This window comes from Mytilus trossulus, chromosome 7 (assembly GCF_036588685.1).
Source record: "Mytilus trossulus isolate FHL-02 chromosome 7, PNRI_Mtr1.1.1.hap1, whole genome shotgun sequence".
Lineage (NCBI taxonomy): Eukaryota > Metazoa > Mollusca > Bivalvia > Mytilida > Mytilidae > Mytilus > Mytilus trossulus.
In genome coordinates this window covers 3,010,447-3,026,904 of record NC_086379.1, presented here as the reverse complement: position 1 = coordinate 3,026,904, position 16,458 = coordinate 3,010,447, and the positions used below count along the sequence as shown (strand labels likewise).

General features: G+C 33.4%; 1 protein-coding gene across 2 annotated transcripts; it reads left to right on the top strand.

Annotated features, from left to right (window-relative positions):
* Positions 1 to 9,865: 9,865 nt before the first annotated feature.
* LOC134724493 (uncharacterized) lies at positions 9,866 to 16,142 on the top strand. Of its 2 annotated transcripts, none has more exons than XM_063587543.1 (2): positions 9,866 to 10,097; positions 10,544 to 16,142. In XM_063587543.1, the coding sequence occupies exon 2, from the start codon at positions 10,545 to 10,547 to the stop codon at positions 11,736 to 11,738; it is 1,194 nt and encodes a 397-aa protein (XP_063443613.1). In that variant the 5' UTR covers positions 9,866 to 10,097; position 10,544; the 3' UTR covers positions 11,739 to 16,142. The 2 variants fall into 2 exon arrangements, with proteins under 2 accessions (XP_063443613.1, XP_063443614.1); XM_063587544.1 differs by having other exon boundaries at positions 9,866 to 10,872; positions 14,299 to 16,142.
* Positions 16,143 to 16,458: the final 316 nt, after the last annotated feature.

Sequence of the window (16,458 nt, the reverse complement as noted above, 5' to 3'; positions counted from 1 at the left end):
GTAGGTGTGGATACCCAAAGACCACAGTGGTACTACTTTTGACCTAAAGTGTTGTACTATTCATTATCGGCAATAGTTTACTGGCTGTGGTCTTTGTGGAATAACAACAAACAGGACAAAAAAAGGTAGGTGTTTATGAAAGATTCATATCACAGTTAATTTTATGGTATCTAACCAATCCAGTTGACAAAGGTAAGAAAATGGGGGGGGGGGTATTTTTTTTACTGAATTGTTTTAAGAATTTTTCTTCATATAAGGATTTTGACTTAATTTGAATTATTGTTAAATACAATTGAAATTCTTTAACTGGCAACATTTTCAAACACGAATTGAAAGACAAACTAAAGCAGGGCGATGATTTCGATTGGTAAGTACTTTTATTTATTTATTTGTACACTTTCTGTTTGAAAGAATCATTCTACACTAGTACTGATAGACGTATTTCCGTAAGTATAAATCCCAAAAACCGGGAACGATTTCCTTTTATAGAGTTACGAAGTAAGCATGGTGATTCTTGTCTTCGGAAGAATTTGTTTCCAGTTTGTCTATGTTGAATGTCGACCAGAAGAGGAGTTCACTTGACCAGTTGAGATCACCGAAGTTACACAACTGGAGTTTTATTCGTGTATGTTTGAACTTTCTGGATAATAAACAACAACGCCCAGTACATGTATGAACATTTGTTTAATCTGAAAAGATAACGAATCTCTGTTCATTTCTGACATTGGATTGAAAGAGAGGCAAAAGATATCAAGCTAAAGGGGACAGTCAAAGTGTGAAGTCTAATGTAAACTGACAACGCTACGAAATTGAGACTGAATTATAATTAATAGTTAAGAAAAGAAAATGAAGTCAATAACAAAAAATACCAGGGAAAATGAGTAGGGATTACGAAGTGCTAAATTGACATTTAGTTGTATTTTTTTTTAAGTTAACATAGAAATACGGGGTTTTAATTATTTTGCACGTTTTATTATGAATTAATTAATTTTATCGTGTAATTATGTATCATTTGTTTCGTTACGTCAGAAATCTTGGTCCACTATTTTCGTTTCTAGCATGATTAAATTTAGGCTGGGGTAAACTTAAACCACCAAAAATGTTGTGTATAGGTTTTAATTTAAATCTTTAACCCTTTTGATAAGAAATTCATAGGTCTAAAAACTTCAGTTAAGGTCTATATAATGTACATTCATACTTTTTATAACATACTATACCATGTAAGAAGTTTTCTCATTGTTGAAGGCCAAACTGTGACCTTTACTTGGCTAAATCCACTTATTTGAACCCTGGTGATAACCTGTCTGGTAATCATACCACATTTTTTGGGGTATTATCCTTTGATCAAATTTGTTTTAACTTGCAAATAAACTTTAGAACCAAATCGTAGGTTTACTTTAATATGACTATTTAGTTGTGAAAAATACATTGAAGACCAATTTTTACAATATTTAAACATAACATATGTTGAAAAAAATAGAGGAACAGATAACCAGTACAAAGAAAGATAACTCAATTTAATTGTGTTTCCTTGTCCGGTCTAGGCTGATATTTTTAACACCAAATTCTATTTATAAAAAACTTCGTCTCTGTAGAATGGTGTTGTTCTTTTGTTTCAAGGATGAGCCAACTGTGCCATATTTATGAACAGTGGTATTAAAAACATGACCGACTTATTCTATAGACTGGTGTCCATTAGGGATGATTTTAGGCCTCTATATGGCTTAAAGTTATTTATGACTGGTTCCTGTCTCATTGGCATAAACCCAACAGGTTCTATCTTCATATATAGAAAAATTATATAAATATTTTTTTTCTATACTTTCTGTCAGACCAATTGCACGCATTTACATGTACATGTACACGCAGTTTTTGATGTTATCAATTATAAATCCTTCATTTTTAGTTATTTTCCTTGAGGACTCAGGATTTCTCCAGATACTAAACTCCAAGAAGCCACTCTTTCTTGAGATCCCATTTTTGAGCACCCCAATTTCCAAGTATTATAACCCTTGATCACAGGCACTAGTCACAGAAAAAAATATATTCAGTTACATGTATATAGGTAAAATATGTACCTTTTATCAGGTTATCTGCATGTTGATATCGTAAAATATCAGCTGAGAGACATAATATGAAGTTTTTTGTCGAGTGAGCGTAGCGAACGAGATCAAAAAGCCTTCATATTATGTCGAGCAGCTGATATTTTACAATATCAATATGCAGATAATCTGATAATCGATTTATCGGGCTATATTTGCGTGTTTCAGAAGTGTTTTCTTTGTTTCACCAGCACACAAAAGATGACTTGATAAGTTCGGGTCAAAGTTATTAACGTCGGTTCAAACATTGTGACGTCGCTGATATATCCGGGTCAAAGTTATTAAGGCCGGGTCAACGTATTTGACGTCACAAAGACATGATACGGAATAATATTAAGAGCTGAACAGAGTGATAGATAGACAGTGGGACGACCGATGATCTGAGATAAGTGCCTGTGCACCTGATCATATTTTACAATATACCCATTTTAATCTGAGCAGTTTGATATCCAGTTAAAGCAAACATTTTTCTGATAATCTGAAAATAACTCCTAAAATATAAAAATATACATGTTTAGGTGATAAAAGTTAAATGTATGTTAATAAAATTCACAAAAATACTTTCTTCAGTTCAAGTGTATTTACAGTTCAATGAAATAAGAAGGTGTAGTATATATGAGACAGAGTGTCAATGATACAACTCCCCATGAAGTCACAATGTTTAAAAAAAAAACACAATTGCACTTATTAAGTCTAAGTATGGACCACAACTCGGAGCCTTCGCTCATATCGAACAACAGTCTATAAAGAGTCCAAAACTAGTATAAAACACGATCCGATGGCGTTTCATAAGAAAAATGAATAATGGGCCAAATATATGGAATAGAGAGAAATGAACCAAAAGGGTTTAAAATAATGGAGAATGTGATGTAATATAAAACACAAAGCAAGGAGAAATATGACCGAAAACAAAAAAAGAAAGAAATAAAAACCAACCACTCCAACCCTTGTGTATTTAAAAGAAAGTACACCTTTTGATGGTCTTTTCATTAAAATTTGAATGCACATTCATTTAGTACTGATTTTGATTGTTCACTTCTACACACACATCTATTCATTCACTTACAATTTTCAGTCCTAACTTGTATTTAATAATCCTTTATGTAAAGAAATGTTGTGAAACATATAATACCCTGCGTACATATCACAGGCCTGTGGCTAAATATTCAAAATTATGAAAAAAATGGGATCCCGCTAACTTGTTTAACCCCGCCACATTCTGTATGTAAGTGTCTGTCTAAAGTCAGAAGCCTGTAAATCAGTAGTTGTCGTTTGTTGCTGTGTTACATATTTTTCTTGTACAATAATAAGGCCGTTATTTTCCTCGTTTGAATCGTTGTACATTTGTTACATTTTTATGGACATTTGATTATTGTTGAAGGCTGTACGGTGACATATAGCTATTTATTTTTGTCTCTTGTTGAGAGTTGTCTTTTTGTTAATCATACCACATCTTCTTTTTATATATACAATCTATTTAAATTGTCGAAACGAAACGTTCTTACTTTCCTCTCTCAGCTTTATAAAGGAATACACAATATATTGGAATGGGGATTATACAGTCCTAGTATGCTTACTGTACATTCAGAAATTATTGCGAGGTTTTTATTATTGCGAATAATACGACGGAGTTGTAAACACAATAATTAAAACTCGCATTTTGTAATATTTTAACTGAATTAAGCATGACTTTTCTCAAAATCGTAAAAATTAAAATCGCATTAAAGTGTAAAATGACAAAATCGCAATAATAAATGCACGCAATAATTTCTGAATTTACAGTACTTCTGTCTTTTATAATAAATTTAGAAAGAGTCGAATAGATATCAAACGACAAAAATAACCATGTAACAAAACACTCTAGAAATCAAAATACATAATGTAAATCCTATTTATACAATCTAAAACTTGTTGGATACATGTGTTACAACTCGGACGATTCCATAGAGAGTACCGAACTCACACGAAGATGAAGAGTGATCAGGTATCCTGCTCCTTAATCCGTTATTGGATCCGACCCCAAGTAACAATTCAACTAAAAATACAAACTTTGGGTAGGTTAACAAATTCTGACCCCTTCGCTGAATTCAGATGAGGTGTTTAAAACCCCTCAAAATTAGTCCAGATGCTGCTGGTTTTGCATACAAATAACATATTTAACATAATGCGTTATGATAAAAGAAGAAAAAATGCAGCACAACAAAAACGTACAAACAGTTAATATTATTGGACTGGTAACGTAATTATATAATTATTTTTAATCGTCAGATCCAATGAATTTTACAGTTTTGGTGTCACTTTGTTGGTCCGAGAACACAATTAATTCGTAGTGCATTTCTTTTAGAACATGAATGAAAATTAAAAAAAATCCCACCTGCGCTTTCTCAACGAAACTTTTACAGTGTGTTGTACTACTTTTGGGACAAATTATATCAAAATTATAGAACACTTCATCGCCTCTATTTCAAAATATGGACAATTTTATGTTTAGGGCGTCTTGAAATCTTTTGACAGCCTCCGAAGTGCTCATTTTCAACCTTTTTCAGCTTGACCAAATCACTACTTTCCTTTAAAATTCTGGATCCAAATTTTTTTACAGTGTAATTTCATCCCCCTACTTGTAATTTGAGGCATTAAACATGGAGAAATAAATTTTGAAGGGGTATAAAAATTAATGGCAAGTAACCCACTGTCAACACTAGGGACTATATTTGTGAACACCGAACAACGAAAATGAAGGGACGACAATGGTGGTCTCGGACCTAATATTGGGGCTAACGGCTTTAAGAAGCTTTTAGGTTAATATAATTTTGGTTACGGCTTAACGTCCAGTGGCAAATATTTCATGATGGTTCAAGCCGAGTAGGTAAATAGTTAAAATCATCATCTACAGTACTCAGATTTGTAATTATATGAGTTCTTTTGAAATTGACAGAAGACGTATCGGGAGTTTGGGTGACCTTTACATTATATCCCGGTGCATTATCTTTGACAGTCGGGGCCCACAAGAGTCCTCGATCGAACGAGTCCAACGCCCATAATGTGGACCCTAGAGGACAATGATACAATTAATGAGCTTGTGTCCTTCTTAAACCATTTTATAAAAAAGGCACACATAATTAAAGCTTACAAAGATTCGACAAAGAAAAATATGCACAGAATTGTTTTCTATAGTTTTAAATAATTCTTTCAGATACAAAATATCTATAACTGTAACGATGTAAATTTATCATTTTGGTATCTATAACTACAAACTGTAGCTTCTTGTAAGTGAATATCGAATCAAATCGATCAACTGGTCAATAAATGGGTCAGCTATTTTGCAAATCCATATCTATTTCTATTATTCACTGAAAATAACATAACATAAAAAAAAACACTGTTAATTGCCATCTGTGAAAATATTTTAAATTAAATATATAAAATATTAATCTCAGTATAGTAATTGTATCACTGCTAATTTTAGTCTTATGTTATATTGCAGTTATCCTAATTACATATTGATTTTCGATCTGTGGTTTGTTTAGGAGCCCTAGGTTACAATGTTTTTTTTCACGGTACGTTTGTACCGGCCGAAAAATACTTTGGAGTATTTATTTTCCGCCATTTAGTGTATAGTAATTGTTTATTTTTCAACTTAGATTTCTAATTTATGTACGTTTGCCTTAATTTCTATATAATTTTGAATATTGTTTTAATATTTCAAGACACTTTGTGTCGGGATATTAATTTATAAGAATGTATTGTATGGCTGTATATACTGAGCTGACTGATGAAATTATTCTCCAAGATAAGAGATTAGGATGTTCATGTACCAGAGGCGGATTTTGGTAAGGACAAAGTGGAGTACCATTTATGCAGTTTCAAATACGTATAATACATGCCTCTATAGACATTTTAAAAGTATATCACTCTAAAATCTGGCTTAACTTGGCCCCCTTTTAGAATTTCTGGGTCCGCATCTAGATACCGGAAGCATGTTTCAACAAAATTTCTAAATAACGAATGCAATATGACATTATTAATTTAACGTTTTAAAAAAGAACTTCGATACCGGCAATACAAATACAAACAGAAAGAATGATAGCTGTTACATTTTGTAAAATAAAGAAAATGCTCACTTTGCAAATGTATATTAAATATTTATGTAAACCTGTAGCATACATGTAGGTTGATAGTCACTAACTATTTAGTGCAACTCTAGAAAAACCAAATTGAATCTATTCAAAATATTATAATAATATTGAGTACATATGTAGTATAACGAAATGAGAGATCAATATTTCAATTAGATTGAAAAATCTATAAATTGTTGCTTTAGAACTGGATGAACTTCTTGCTATATAAAATATATATATTAATGTTATATAATTTATCATTTTATTCACCAATCACCGCAAACTCAAGAAGAACGTCAACCATGGGGAAAATGCAATTACTAGATTCATACTGAAAACTATGTTCAGTAACAAAATAGCTCTATTTTTTTTAAGATTTCAAGATTTTATCTGAACAATCAGATACATATAAATGTGTTACATGACGTCATTATTAATACCATTATAGGGGCGGATTAGTGGGGGCAGGGGGCCGCCCCCCCCCCCCCTTTTTGGGAAAAAATTGGTTGCTTATATAGGGAATCACTGAAGCGTGACTGGAGCGGTCCCCCTCTGAGGTCAGTCAGTGGGTCCCCTCTTATGAAAAATCCTGGATCCGCCACTGCATTTCATAAGCATGCTGATCGAGGTGTTGATGTCCGTTTGATTGTATTGCATACAAATCAACTAGGATGTACTAGTATTCCTGAAACAATTCACCAGGAAATCTTCTTCATCCATATAAGAGATTGGTTCCTTTAACGTTTAAGATCAGCGGGACTATATGCAATACAAATCTATACAATATTTACAATAATCTTTGTTGTAGTTGTGAGTTTAACAAAACCGTTTTTGCTAAACGAATAAAATAATTGGTTTGGCCTATGAAAGATGTTATTGATTTTTGTTGTGCAATTCATTATAATTTTACTGTATCAGCTTTTTTAGATGTAAGAAGAAAAGTTCCGAAATAAAAGATGTAACGTCAGCAAAAATATTCGATCTACGAACATAGTAAAGTCAGATGGTATCCGAATAGAATCTACAATTAACACGAAATGACCCGAGAAATGATTACGCCTACAATTGTTTGTTTATTTTTAGTATCATGACGACGGTACAGGTATATAAACCTCGGATCGCTCTGTGTTCGTCGGAACTCTGACAACTCCCCTTCTGGTCGGTCGTGAAAATGACTGACTGGAAGCGAATTCTTTCGAAGGTGAAAAAACACTAAAGTTGAATAACGCTTACTTCGTAACTCTCTTGAGTTTTTGCGCTCAGGAAACTTCCCGGTTTTTGGGCCCTCACCATTAGCGACCCCGCTAACCCTTTTATGGGCTATGGGGTAGGTGTGGATACCCAAAGACCACAGTGGTACTACTTTTGACCTAAAGTGTTTTACTATTCATTATCGGCAATAGTTTACTAACTGTGGTCTTTGTGGAATAACAACAAACAGGACAAAAGGTAGGTGTTTACAAAAGATTCATAAATCAGGAAGTTGTAATGGTGTGTGCCTACCAAGTAAACAAAGGTAAGAAAAGGGGGGTATTTGATTCTAGCTCAGAATAGTATTGAGAATCTGTTGTTAGGAAGATTTAAAACTCTATTTGAATTTTACTGTAATCTTTTTGTTATTGTTTATTTAAATTATCAATAATAAATCGAAATTCTTTAACTGGCAAAATTCCATAAAGTTTGTTGACGAACTAAAATACAGACCGAAGCAGGAATATAATTTGGTAAGTTCTTTAATTATATCTGTTTATTTATATACTTATTTTAAAAGAAACATTTTACACTAGTACTGATAGACGCTTTTCGGGTAAGTATAAATCCCCCCAAACCGGGAAGGGTTTCCTAGTATGAGTTACGAAGTAAGCATTGTGATTATTCACTTCGGAAGTATTTGTTTCTAGTTTGTCTGTGTTGTCTGTCGAACAGCAGAGGAGTTCATCGAAGTGATACGTACGTGTGTGATTCATAATTTACAGTATGATAAACTGATTGGATTGTTATATAAGCGTTTACATAATTTAAAAAAGGCAATTATTGTTGCATCTTGTACAGGTGTCAACGAATTTCTAGGGTATATGATACATTATTTTTATTTTTTTGAGGAGGCTGATTAAAATATTCAATTTTATATATTTGTACTACATATCTATCATTTCTGCGCATGTCTCACCTAGTTTCCAGTTATTTTAAGAACTCAGAATGTTTTTTTTACTATCCGCACTAAGTAACATTTGAGTTTTTAAAATCACTCGAAACTAGATGAGACATGCACAGTAGTGGTAAATATAAAGTATACATATAAAAAAATAAATATGTTACAAAAACAGAAAGTTCACCAATTAAGCACCTGTGATAAATATAAATGCATATATAGAAACGTTTTCAAAATTTAAATAAGAAAACAATTCGATGAAAATTGTCGTGAGTGTAATGCCCATTCTCTAGGTTAAACCAAAATATGAAAATGTGTATCAATTTTCTTGACTGCCCTAGCATTTAGGGGAAGTTGTATATATTTCTGCATAGAACGAATATCCAATCCAGCGGGTTAGTGTGGAACAAATTAAGCAGGGTCGCATTACATTGACAGTTACTAAGTTTATATATTCTTATATGTGTAATATTTTCCACTTGACGGTAAACTTTACATCAACATCATCACCTATTTGGAACGCTACATTTTTTTAAAGAGTAAAATAGAAATGATTATGTTTCTATAGAAAAACCTTAATTTGTTTCATCTTCACTTCGATTCAAATCGAACGTTAAGCAACCAACACTCATTCAACCGATTTAAATATTTAATTTCGTTTCATTTCAAGTACGGACATTTTTCTTTTATCGTTGATTCAAAGATTTCGTTTATTTATAGAGTGGTGAAAAGTGTCAACTGCAATGTATTATGGTAACCGTCAAGTCCAAACCTAATTCTTGTTTGGCCTTACAAATCTTTTGTAAAGAAATTAAATACCTATAAGAATTAATGACCTTGATCACCAAGGTGAATAAATTTAAACACAAATAGACGCTTTTTCTAAGTCTATTCAATAACTGTTTAATTTGGACACTTAAAAGATAATTTTTAAAAAGTAGGAAACAAAGAAAGCGTAATACAGGTTCTGACGGAGGGGGTTTACATTTTTTACATCATTGGGTAAAATACAAAAAATAGAAAAACAAAAAGAGAAAGAAACAAAAATCATTGAAAGAGAATGATACGGTTTTAAATTTAAATAAAAGAAAACAAGTTAATACAAAAACAAGGATTAACCAGAGAAACGTAAATAAATCTGTGAAGTTTATAAATAAAAAAAAGACCAAAATGACACAAACAGAAACAATTATAGGTCACCGTACGGCCTTCAACAATGAGCAAACCCCATACCGCATAGTCAGCTATAAAAGGCCCCGATAAGACAATATAAAACAATTCAAACGAGAAAACTAACGGCCTTATTTATGTAAAAAAAATGAACGAAAAACAAATTTGTAACACATAAACAAACGACAACCACTGAATTACAGGCTCCTGACTTGGGACCATCTTCGCTAGCCAAGGGTTACGATCCCCTCCGAACCCTTGGCTAGCGAAGATGACTTGGGACAGGCACATACATAAATAATGTGGCGGGGTTAAACATAATAGAATTTATGTAATATACATAAATTCGGTTATTCTAGTGGAAAGTTTTAATATCGTCCGTTGCAGTGCTTTCCTTTATAAATGCATATATAGTCGATAAGCTGTATAGTGGTGACGTCAATTTGACGTTAGCGTTCTTTTCAACTTTGAGCTGCAAGTGAACAAACGTGTAATTACAATACAGAGAGAAGTATTTTGAAAATATCAAGTTGAATTACTATAGTGGATATTAAAGTTGGTATTTTATATATGTATAATAGGCAAAGAGATATAATGGATAATACAAAAAATTGTTTTAATTAAAAAATTGTAAAATAGTTAGAAATTGTTGAATTTCGAAACGGCGTGGCCGCCACGTGGTGCCGAATATGAAATAAAGAAAAAATATTTAATCACAATACGACTTAAGTTAAAGAAATGATATTTTTGTGGTGACTTTATATTTGGTGAATATTTCACCCAGTGATTCTGCTGCGGAAGTAATTATTTCGTAGAACACGACATACTATCAATTCAACAAAAACGATAATACATCGTTTGAACGGCTACAGCTTTAAGATATATTGTCATTGATTAAAGACTTTTTGTTACACACACAAACAAACGAATAAATTTGAAATAAGTAAATAAATAAAATTAATAAAAATAAATTAATAAATAAATATAATTGTGAGTTTCAGTATGTTGAGAAGAGGTACCAGGAAGCGTACAGCATCAGCGAGAGCTGGAGTAAGAAGGACCCCGGTGGTGTCGAAGGGAGTTTCGTCACGGGCGTCAGTACAATCATCTATGACGGTTACAAGGCCTGAGGCTATCTATACTACTTCTGGACATGACGGCGCTGCCATACCAACAACTGCAACATTATCAACGACAAGAATGTTGATGCCAACATTTTCCAGCAATCAGGACAACTCCGTCCACATTCCGGACATGTTATCATGGCAACCAAGACCAGCAATAGACCCCCAGCCAACTGTTGATAACACACAGTTTGTGTCACAAACAGGTAATGTGACCAATAATGATTATGTACAAATTCCCAATAGAATTGAAAGTGTTCATGAGAACCTAGGCATAAATGTAACACAGTCAATTAAAGAAAAAATATTGAAAGGGGAATTCATAGATTTAGCTTGTCTATTAAATAATTCAGTCAACACGGGTTCTGACAAACAAAAGTTGACATGGGCTCAAGGGGAATTCATTTTACAACCCATTTCTCAACAATCAAAAATTACAAATATTGAAAAGTGGACAGATGCTTTCATCATTTTTATTTATATTTATTGTGCTGTGCACGTAAACCGATTTAAGGAATTGTTAAAATACATGCACACAATACGCCTTGGGGCTCAAAGAAACCAAGGTATGGGTTGGAAAAATTACGATGAGCAATATAGACTAAGAAAAGCTCATGAACCATCCAGTTTATGGAGTAATATAGACAATGAGCTTTGGTTGTTATATATGCAACCAGTGAATACTATCTCAAATGTGTCCTTAAATGTATCTAATAGTAATATTCAAGACAGTAGTGGTCATGGGAACAAATGCTATAGTTATAACTATGAGGGAAGCTGTTGGAAAACACCTTGCTTTTATAGCCATTTGTGTTTAAGGTGTAATGGTTCACATCCAATTATAAACTGTCAAAGACAACTGGGAAATGTGAGACCACATGTTGGTAATACACAATATAACACAGGCTCTCAGTTTCAGTTTCGGGCACCCGGGGCTCAGTATAGAGCAGGGCCCCAGTTTCAATTTCGCCCAAGGAGCGCCGAGTCAAGAGTCAGATTTTCCCCAAGAAATGCCACACAGTTCACACAAGCAAGATCTAGACCAAATATCAGAACTATGGCGACTTGGTAGAACCCCTATTAAGATTGGTGTTTTGAAAAATATGCTGAGGGCATATCCGCATGCAGGTGTAGCAAAAGAATTATATGAAGGATTTTTATGTGGTTTTCGTTTGAAATATTCAGGTCCGAGAATTTCTTTTATTTCCAAAAATTTACAGTCGGCAAATTGTCATAAAGTTGAAACGTTGGATAAGTTAGATCAGGAGGTAAAAGCGGGTAGGATGGCTGGTCCTTTTTTAGAAAAGCCGATTTCTACTCTTAGGACTTCTCCTATCGGTCTAGTACCAAAAGAGAAAGGTTGGAGGTTAATATCTCATTTATCATATCCGGAAGGTTCCGGGGTCAACGATTTTATTGATCGCGATGAATGTTCCGTTCAATATGCATCTTTTGATGAAGTTATACAAATGGTCAGCTCACTCGGAAAGTCTGCATTGATTGGGGTACGGGACATAAAGTCCGCTTTTCGTTTGCTGCCAGTGCACCCATCAGATTTTGAATTGTTAGGGATTTATTTTGATGAAAAGTTCTTTGTAAATAAAAGTATGGCTATGGGATGTTCAATTTCATGTAATTTATTCAATAAGTTTTCGACCTTTTTACACTGGTTAGTAGTTGAACGGAGTGGAGTGAAATCACTTGTGCATTATTTGGATGATTTTTTATTTGGAGGCCCTGAGGATACACCGGTATGTCAAATGATGCTAGACATTTTTTCAGATATTTGTGAGGAACTAGGTGTTCCGATTGCTTCGGAAAAATCAGTTGGACCTGTAACATCTTTGAAATTTTTAGGATTGGTCATTGACACTGTTGAAATGGTTGTCAGAATACCACAAGACAAATTGTTAAAGCTAAAGTCTTTACTTGAACCGATTTTGTTGAATAAAAAGATTACACACAAGGACTTAGAATCAGTAGTGGGTTTGATGGCTTTCTGTTCAAGGGCGATTACTTCGTCTAGGGCTTTCCTTCGCAGGTTTTATGATGTCATAGGGTCTATAAAAAATAAAAAGCCTTTTTATTCAATTAGAATAAATAATGATCTCAGAGAAGATGCAAAAATTTGGCTGATTTTTCTGGAACATTTTAACGGAGATTGTTATCTATCAGAAAACACTTGGATAACAAATGAAACGTTGCATTTGTACACTGACAGCTGTGGTAACTCTGATTTAGGTTGTGGTGCATATTTTGATGGTAAATGGGCACAATATAAATGGCCGGAAGCATGGTCAAATATGCCAATCATGAGGGACATTACTTTTTTAGAGTTAGTTCCAATTGTTTTAGCTATGTTTATATGGGCTTCAAATTTCCAAAATCGAAAGATTTTATTTCGAATTGACAATATGGCATTAGTTAGCATTATCAATAAAAGAACTGCCAAGTCGAAGCGTGTGATGGCATTTATTCGCCCCCTTGTTCTTTTTACAATGCAGCACAATATTCAGTTTAAAGCACAACATATTGATGGTTGTAAAAATGAAATTGCAGACTCGATTTCTCGTTTTCAGTTGAAGAGATTCCGGGAACTAGCACCCGGGGCCGAGTCGGTTCCAGAAAACAACCCAGAAGAGTTCAGAGATTTGATATTGAGTTTGAAACAAACAGATTAATTAATTGTTCGCTTGCTCCTAATACAATTCAAGCTTATCAACGAGCTTTAAATGCTTTGGCTAAATTTAGGGATAGTTTTGATTTAGATCATAGTTTTCCAATACCATTGAACCACATTACTCAGTTCATTGCATACATGTCTTGCTTGGACATGGCTCCATCTACGGTGAAATGTTATATTTCAGCCATCAGTTTTTATAATAAGATTAATAATTACGAAGATATGTCTCAATTATTTGTTGTAAGGAAAATGATTGATGGAATGGCAAGGTCAAAGTTAAAGAGACCTGACAGTAGATTACCTATTACTATAGATCTGTTAAAAAATATTATAAAAATTTTGCCCGCATTTTGTAGCTCCAGATATGAAGCTGTCTTATTTTCTAGTGCTTTTTCAATGGGATTTATTGCATTTCTGCGAGTTGGTGAAATGACAACTGCATGTGACAGGGAAGGGTCTAATCATGCCATTAAAATTGAAAATGTGGAGGTTACTAATCATAATATAAAAATATACTTGGCGTCTTCAAAAACAGACCAGCTAGGTCGAGGGACTTCAATTTTTGTGGCCCGACAATCAGATGTTGGAATTTGTCCGGTAAAATTACTGCAAGAATATTTAAAGATTCGACCTCGAATTAGTGGTCAATTATATTGCCACTTTAATGGCTCTCCAATGACTCGATATCAGTTTTCAGGAATTCTAAAACAAGCCCTGGGGTATATTGGTTTTGATCAATCAAAGTATGGGACGCACTCATTTAGAATCGGTAGTGCTACTTCAGCAACTATGCTTGGTTTTTCTGACGAGCAAATTAAAGTAATGGGTCGTTGGAGTTCTGATACTTTCAAAAGTTATATACGAATACCACAATTTTGAATAAATTTCGTTGAATTTGATGGTCAATTTAGTATATTTCATGTCAATACATACATGTATTAAATTGTAGGCCAAGAAGTGTCAGTATGGATAGTAGGCTCATCTTTGATAAGAAATGCATTTGTACACGCAAGAAGTAGAACAGGTGGTGTAAATTTAGGTCTCCATAGAATAGGAGTCAAAATTTGGTGGCAAGGGTATGGTGGCATGGGTTTAAAAGATTTGGAATCGACAATAAAAAGACTGATGAAATATGAAAAAGCGCCGAAATATCTTGTCCTTCATATTGCTGGAAATGATTTGGGGAAGACAAAATTAGGATTTTTAAGGAATGAAATCAAGGCCACCTTGGAGAAGGTACAAAGTTATCTACCGAATAGTTCGATTGTATGGTCTCAGATTTTACCCAGAACAAATTGGCGTCATTCAAAAAGTCAGGATAGCATGATGGCATGCAGAATAAGAATAAATAGTGCCATTGCTTCATTCGTGTTAAAGAATGGGGGACATTATATAAAGTATCCAGATATTCTTCCTAATAGTACTTTTTTAAAGGAAGATGGTGTTCATTTGACTGATCTAGGAAATGACATATTTCTAAATAATTTGCAAGGTGCGCTTGAAATGTTTATTTGTTCTGGTTCTTATACATATCCAGATACATTTGGTACTAGTATGTGTATATCTTAAATAATTTTAAAACAGTATTGGCCACAGTCCTATCGCAGCTTCATCCCCACTTTAGTGGCGGTTGATCCGGTACGGTTGAGTTTGACTATACCGTACCTAATCAATTTGGCAACTTCGCTGCGTGTGATAAACTACAGTTACAGTTGTCTATATTTTAGTGACATTAAAAGTACATTTTGTGGATCGCTGTATCCCAGGATCCAACAGCTAAGTTAGTTGATCGCTGTATCCCAGGATCATACATCTATCTATCTATATATATCTATCTAGTATCTGTAGGTTGCCAGAGGTAACCAAAAAATGATCTATACATCTATGAATCTATACATCTATGAATCTATCTAGTTGAACAATTTATATCGTTGAATCTATATGTGTACATATTTAAATTTGTGTTAATAATAAAAAGCTGTGGTCAATACTGCCAATAAATCTTAGTTTTACAAGCCATCTCGAATAATAGAATTTATGTAATATACATAAATTCGGTTATTCTAGTGGAAAGTTTTAATATCGTCCGTTGCAGTGCTTTCCTTTATAAATGCATATATAGTCGATAAGCTGTATAGTGGTGACGTCAATTTGACGTTAGCGTTCTTTTCAACTTTGAGCTGCAAGTGAACAAACGTGTAATTACAATACAGAGAGAAGTATTTTGAAAATACCCACCCTCCCTCCACCATATATAGTTAAATCATGTAGTTTTGTTTGGGTACTGCTCTTTTGTTCTTTTTATTTTCAGGTACATGTATATACGAGTAGTTAGAGTTCCAGTATGAAAAATTCTCCTCCATTGATGATTTGCCATGTGATGTCAAAAATTGCAGTAGTCAGTTAGATGTTGGTTGTATAGAAACATTTGATCGTTAAAAAGTGAAAAATGTGTTGGCAACTTCGCTGCGTGTGATAAACTACAGTTACAGTTGTCTATATTTTAGTGACATTAAAAGTACATTTTGTGGATCGCTGTATCCCAGGATCCAACAGCTAAGTTAGTTGATCGCTGTATCCCAGGATCATACATCTATCTATCTATATATATCTATCTAGTATCTGTAGGTTGCCAGAGGTAACCAAAAAATGATCTATACATCTATGAATCTATACATCTATGAATCTATCTAGTTGAACAATTTATATCGTTGAATCTATATGTGTACATATTTAAATTTGTGTTAATAATAAAAAGCTGTGGTCAATACTGCCAATAAATCTTAGTTTTACAAGCCATCTCGAATAATGTTGATATATCAAAAACAGAAGTTACGTATAGAGAATAATTATAGACTGAGTGTTTATAAATAATTAAAAAGAAAAGGCGAAAAATTAAAAATTCAACGATAGAGAATAATACGATGCTTATTTATAAACAGAGGCATATTATTGGTAACTTAGTGACATATATTTATGTGATCTATAATTGTACGATATATGGGGTCAGTAAATTCCATATGGGATTAGAGCATATTTAGACCATATATATCGTGGTAGGTCACTTATCATACGTGTACTTTGGTAAAAAAATTATCTTATCGACCAT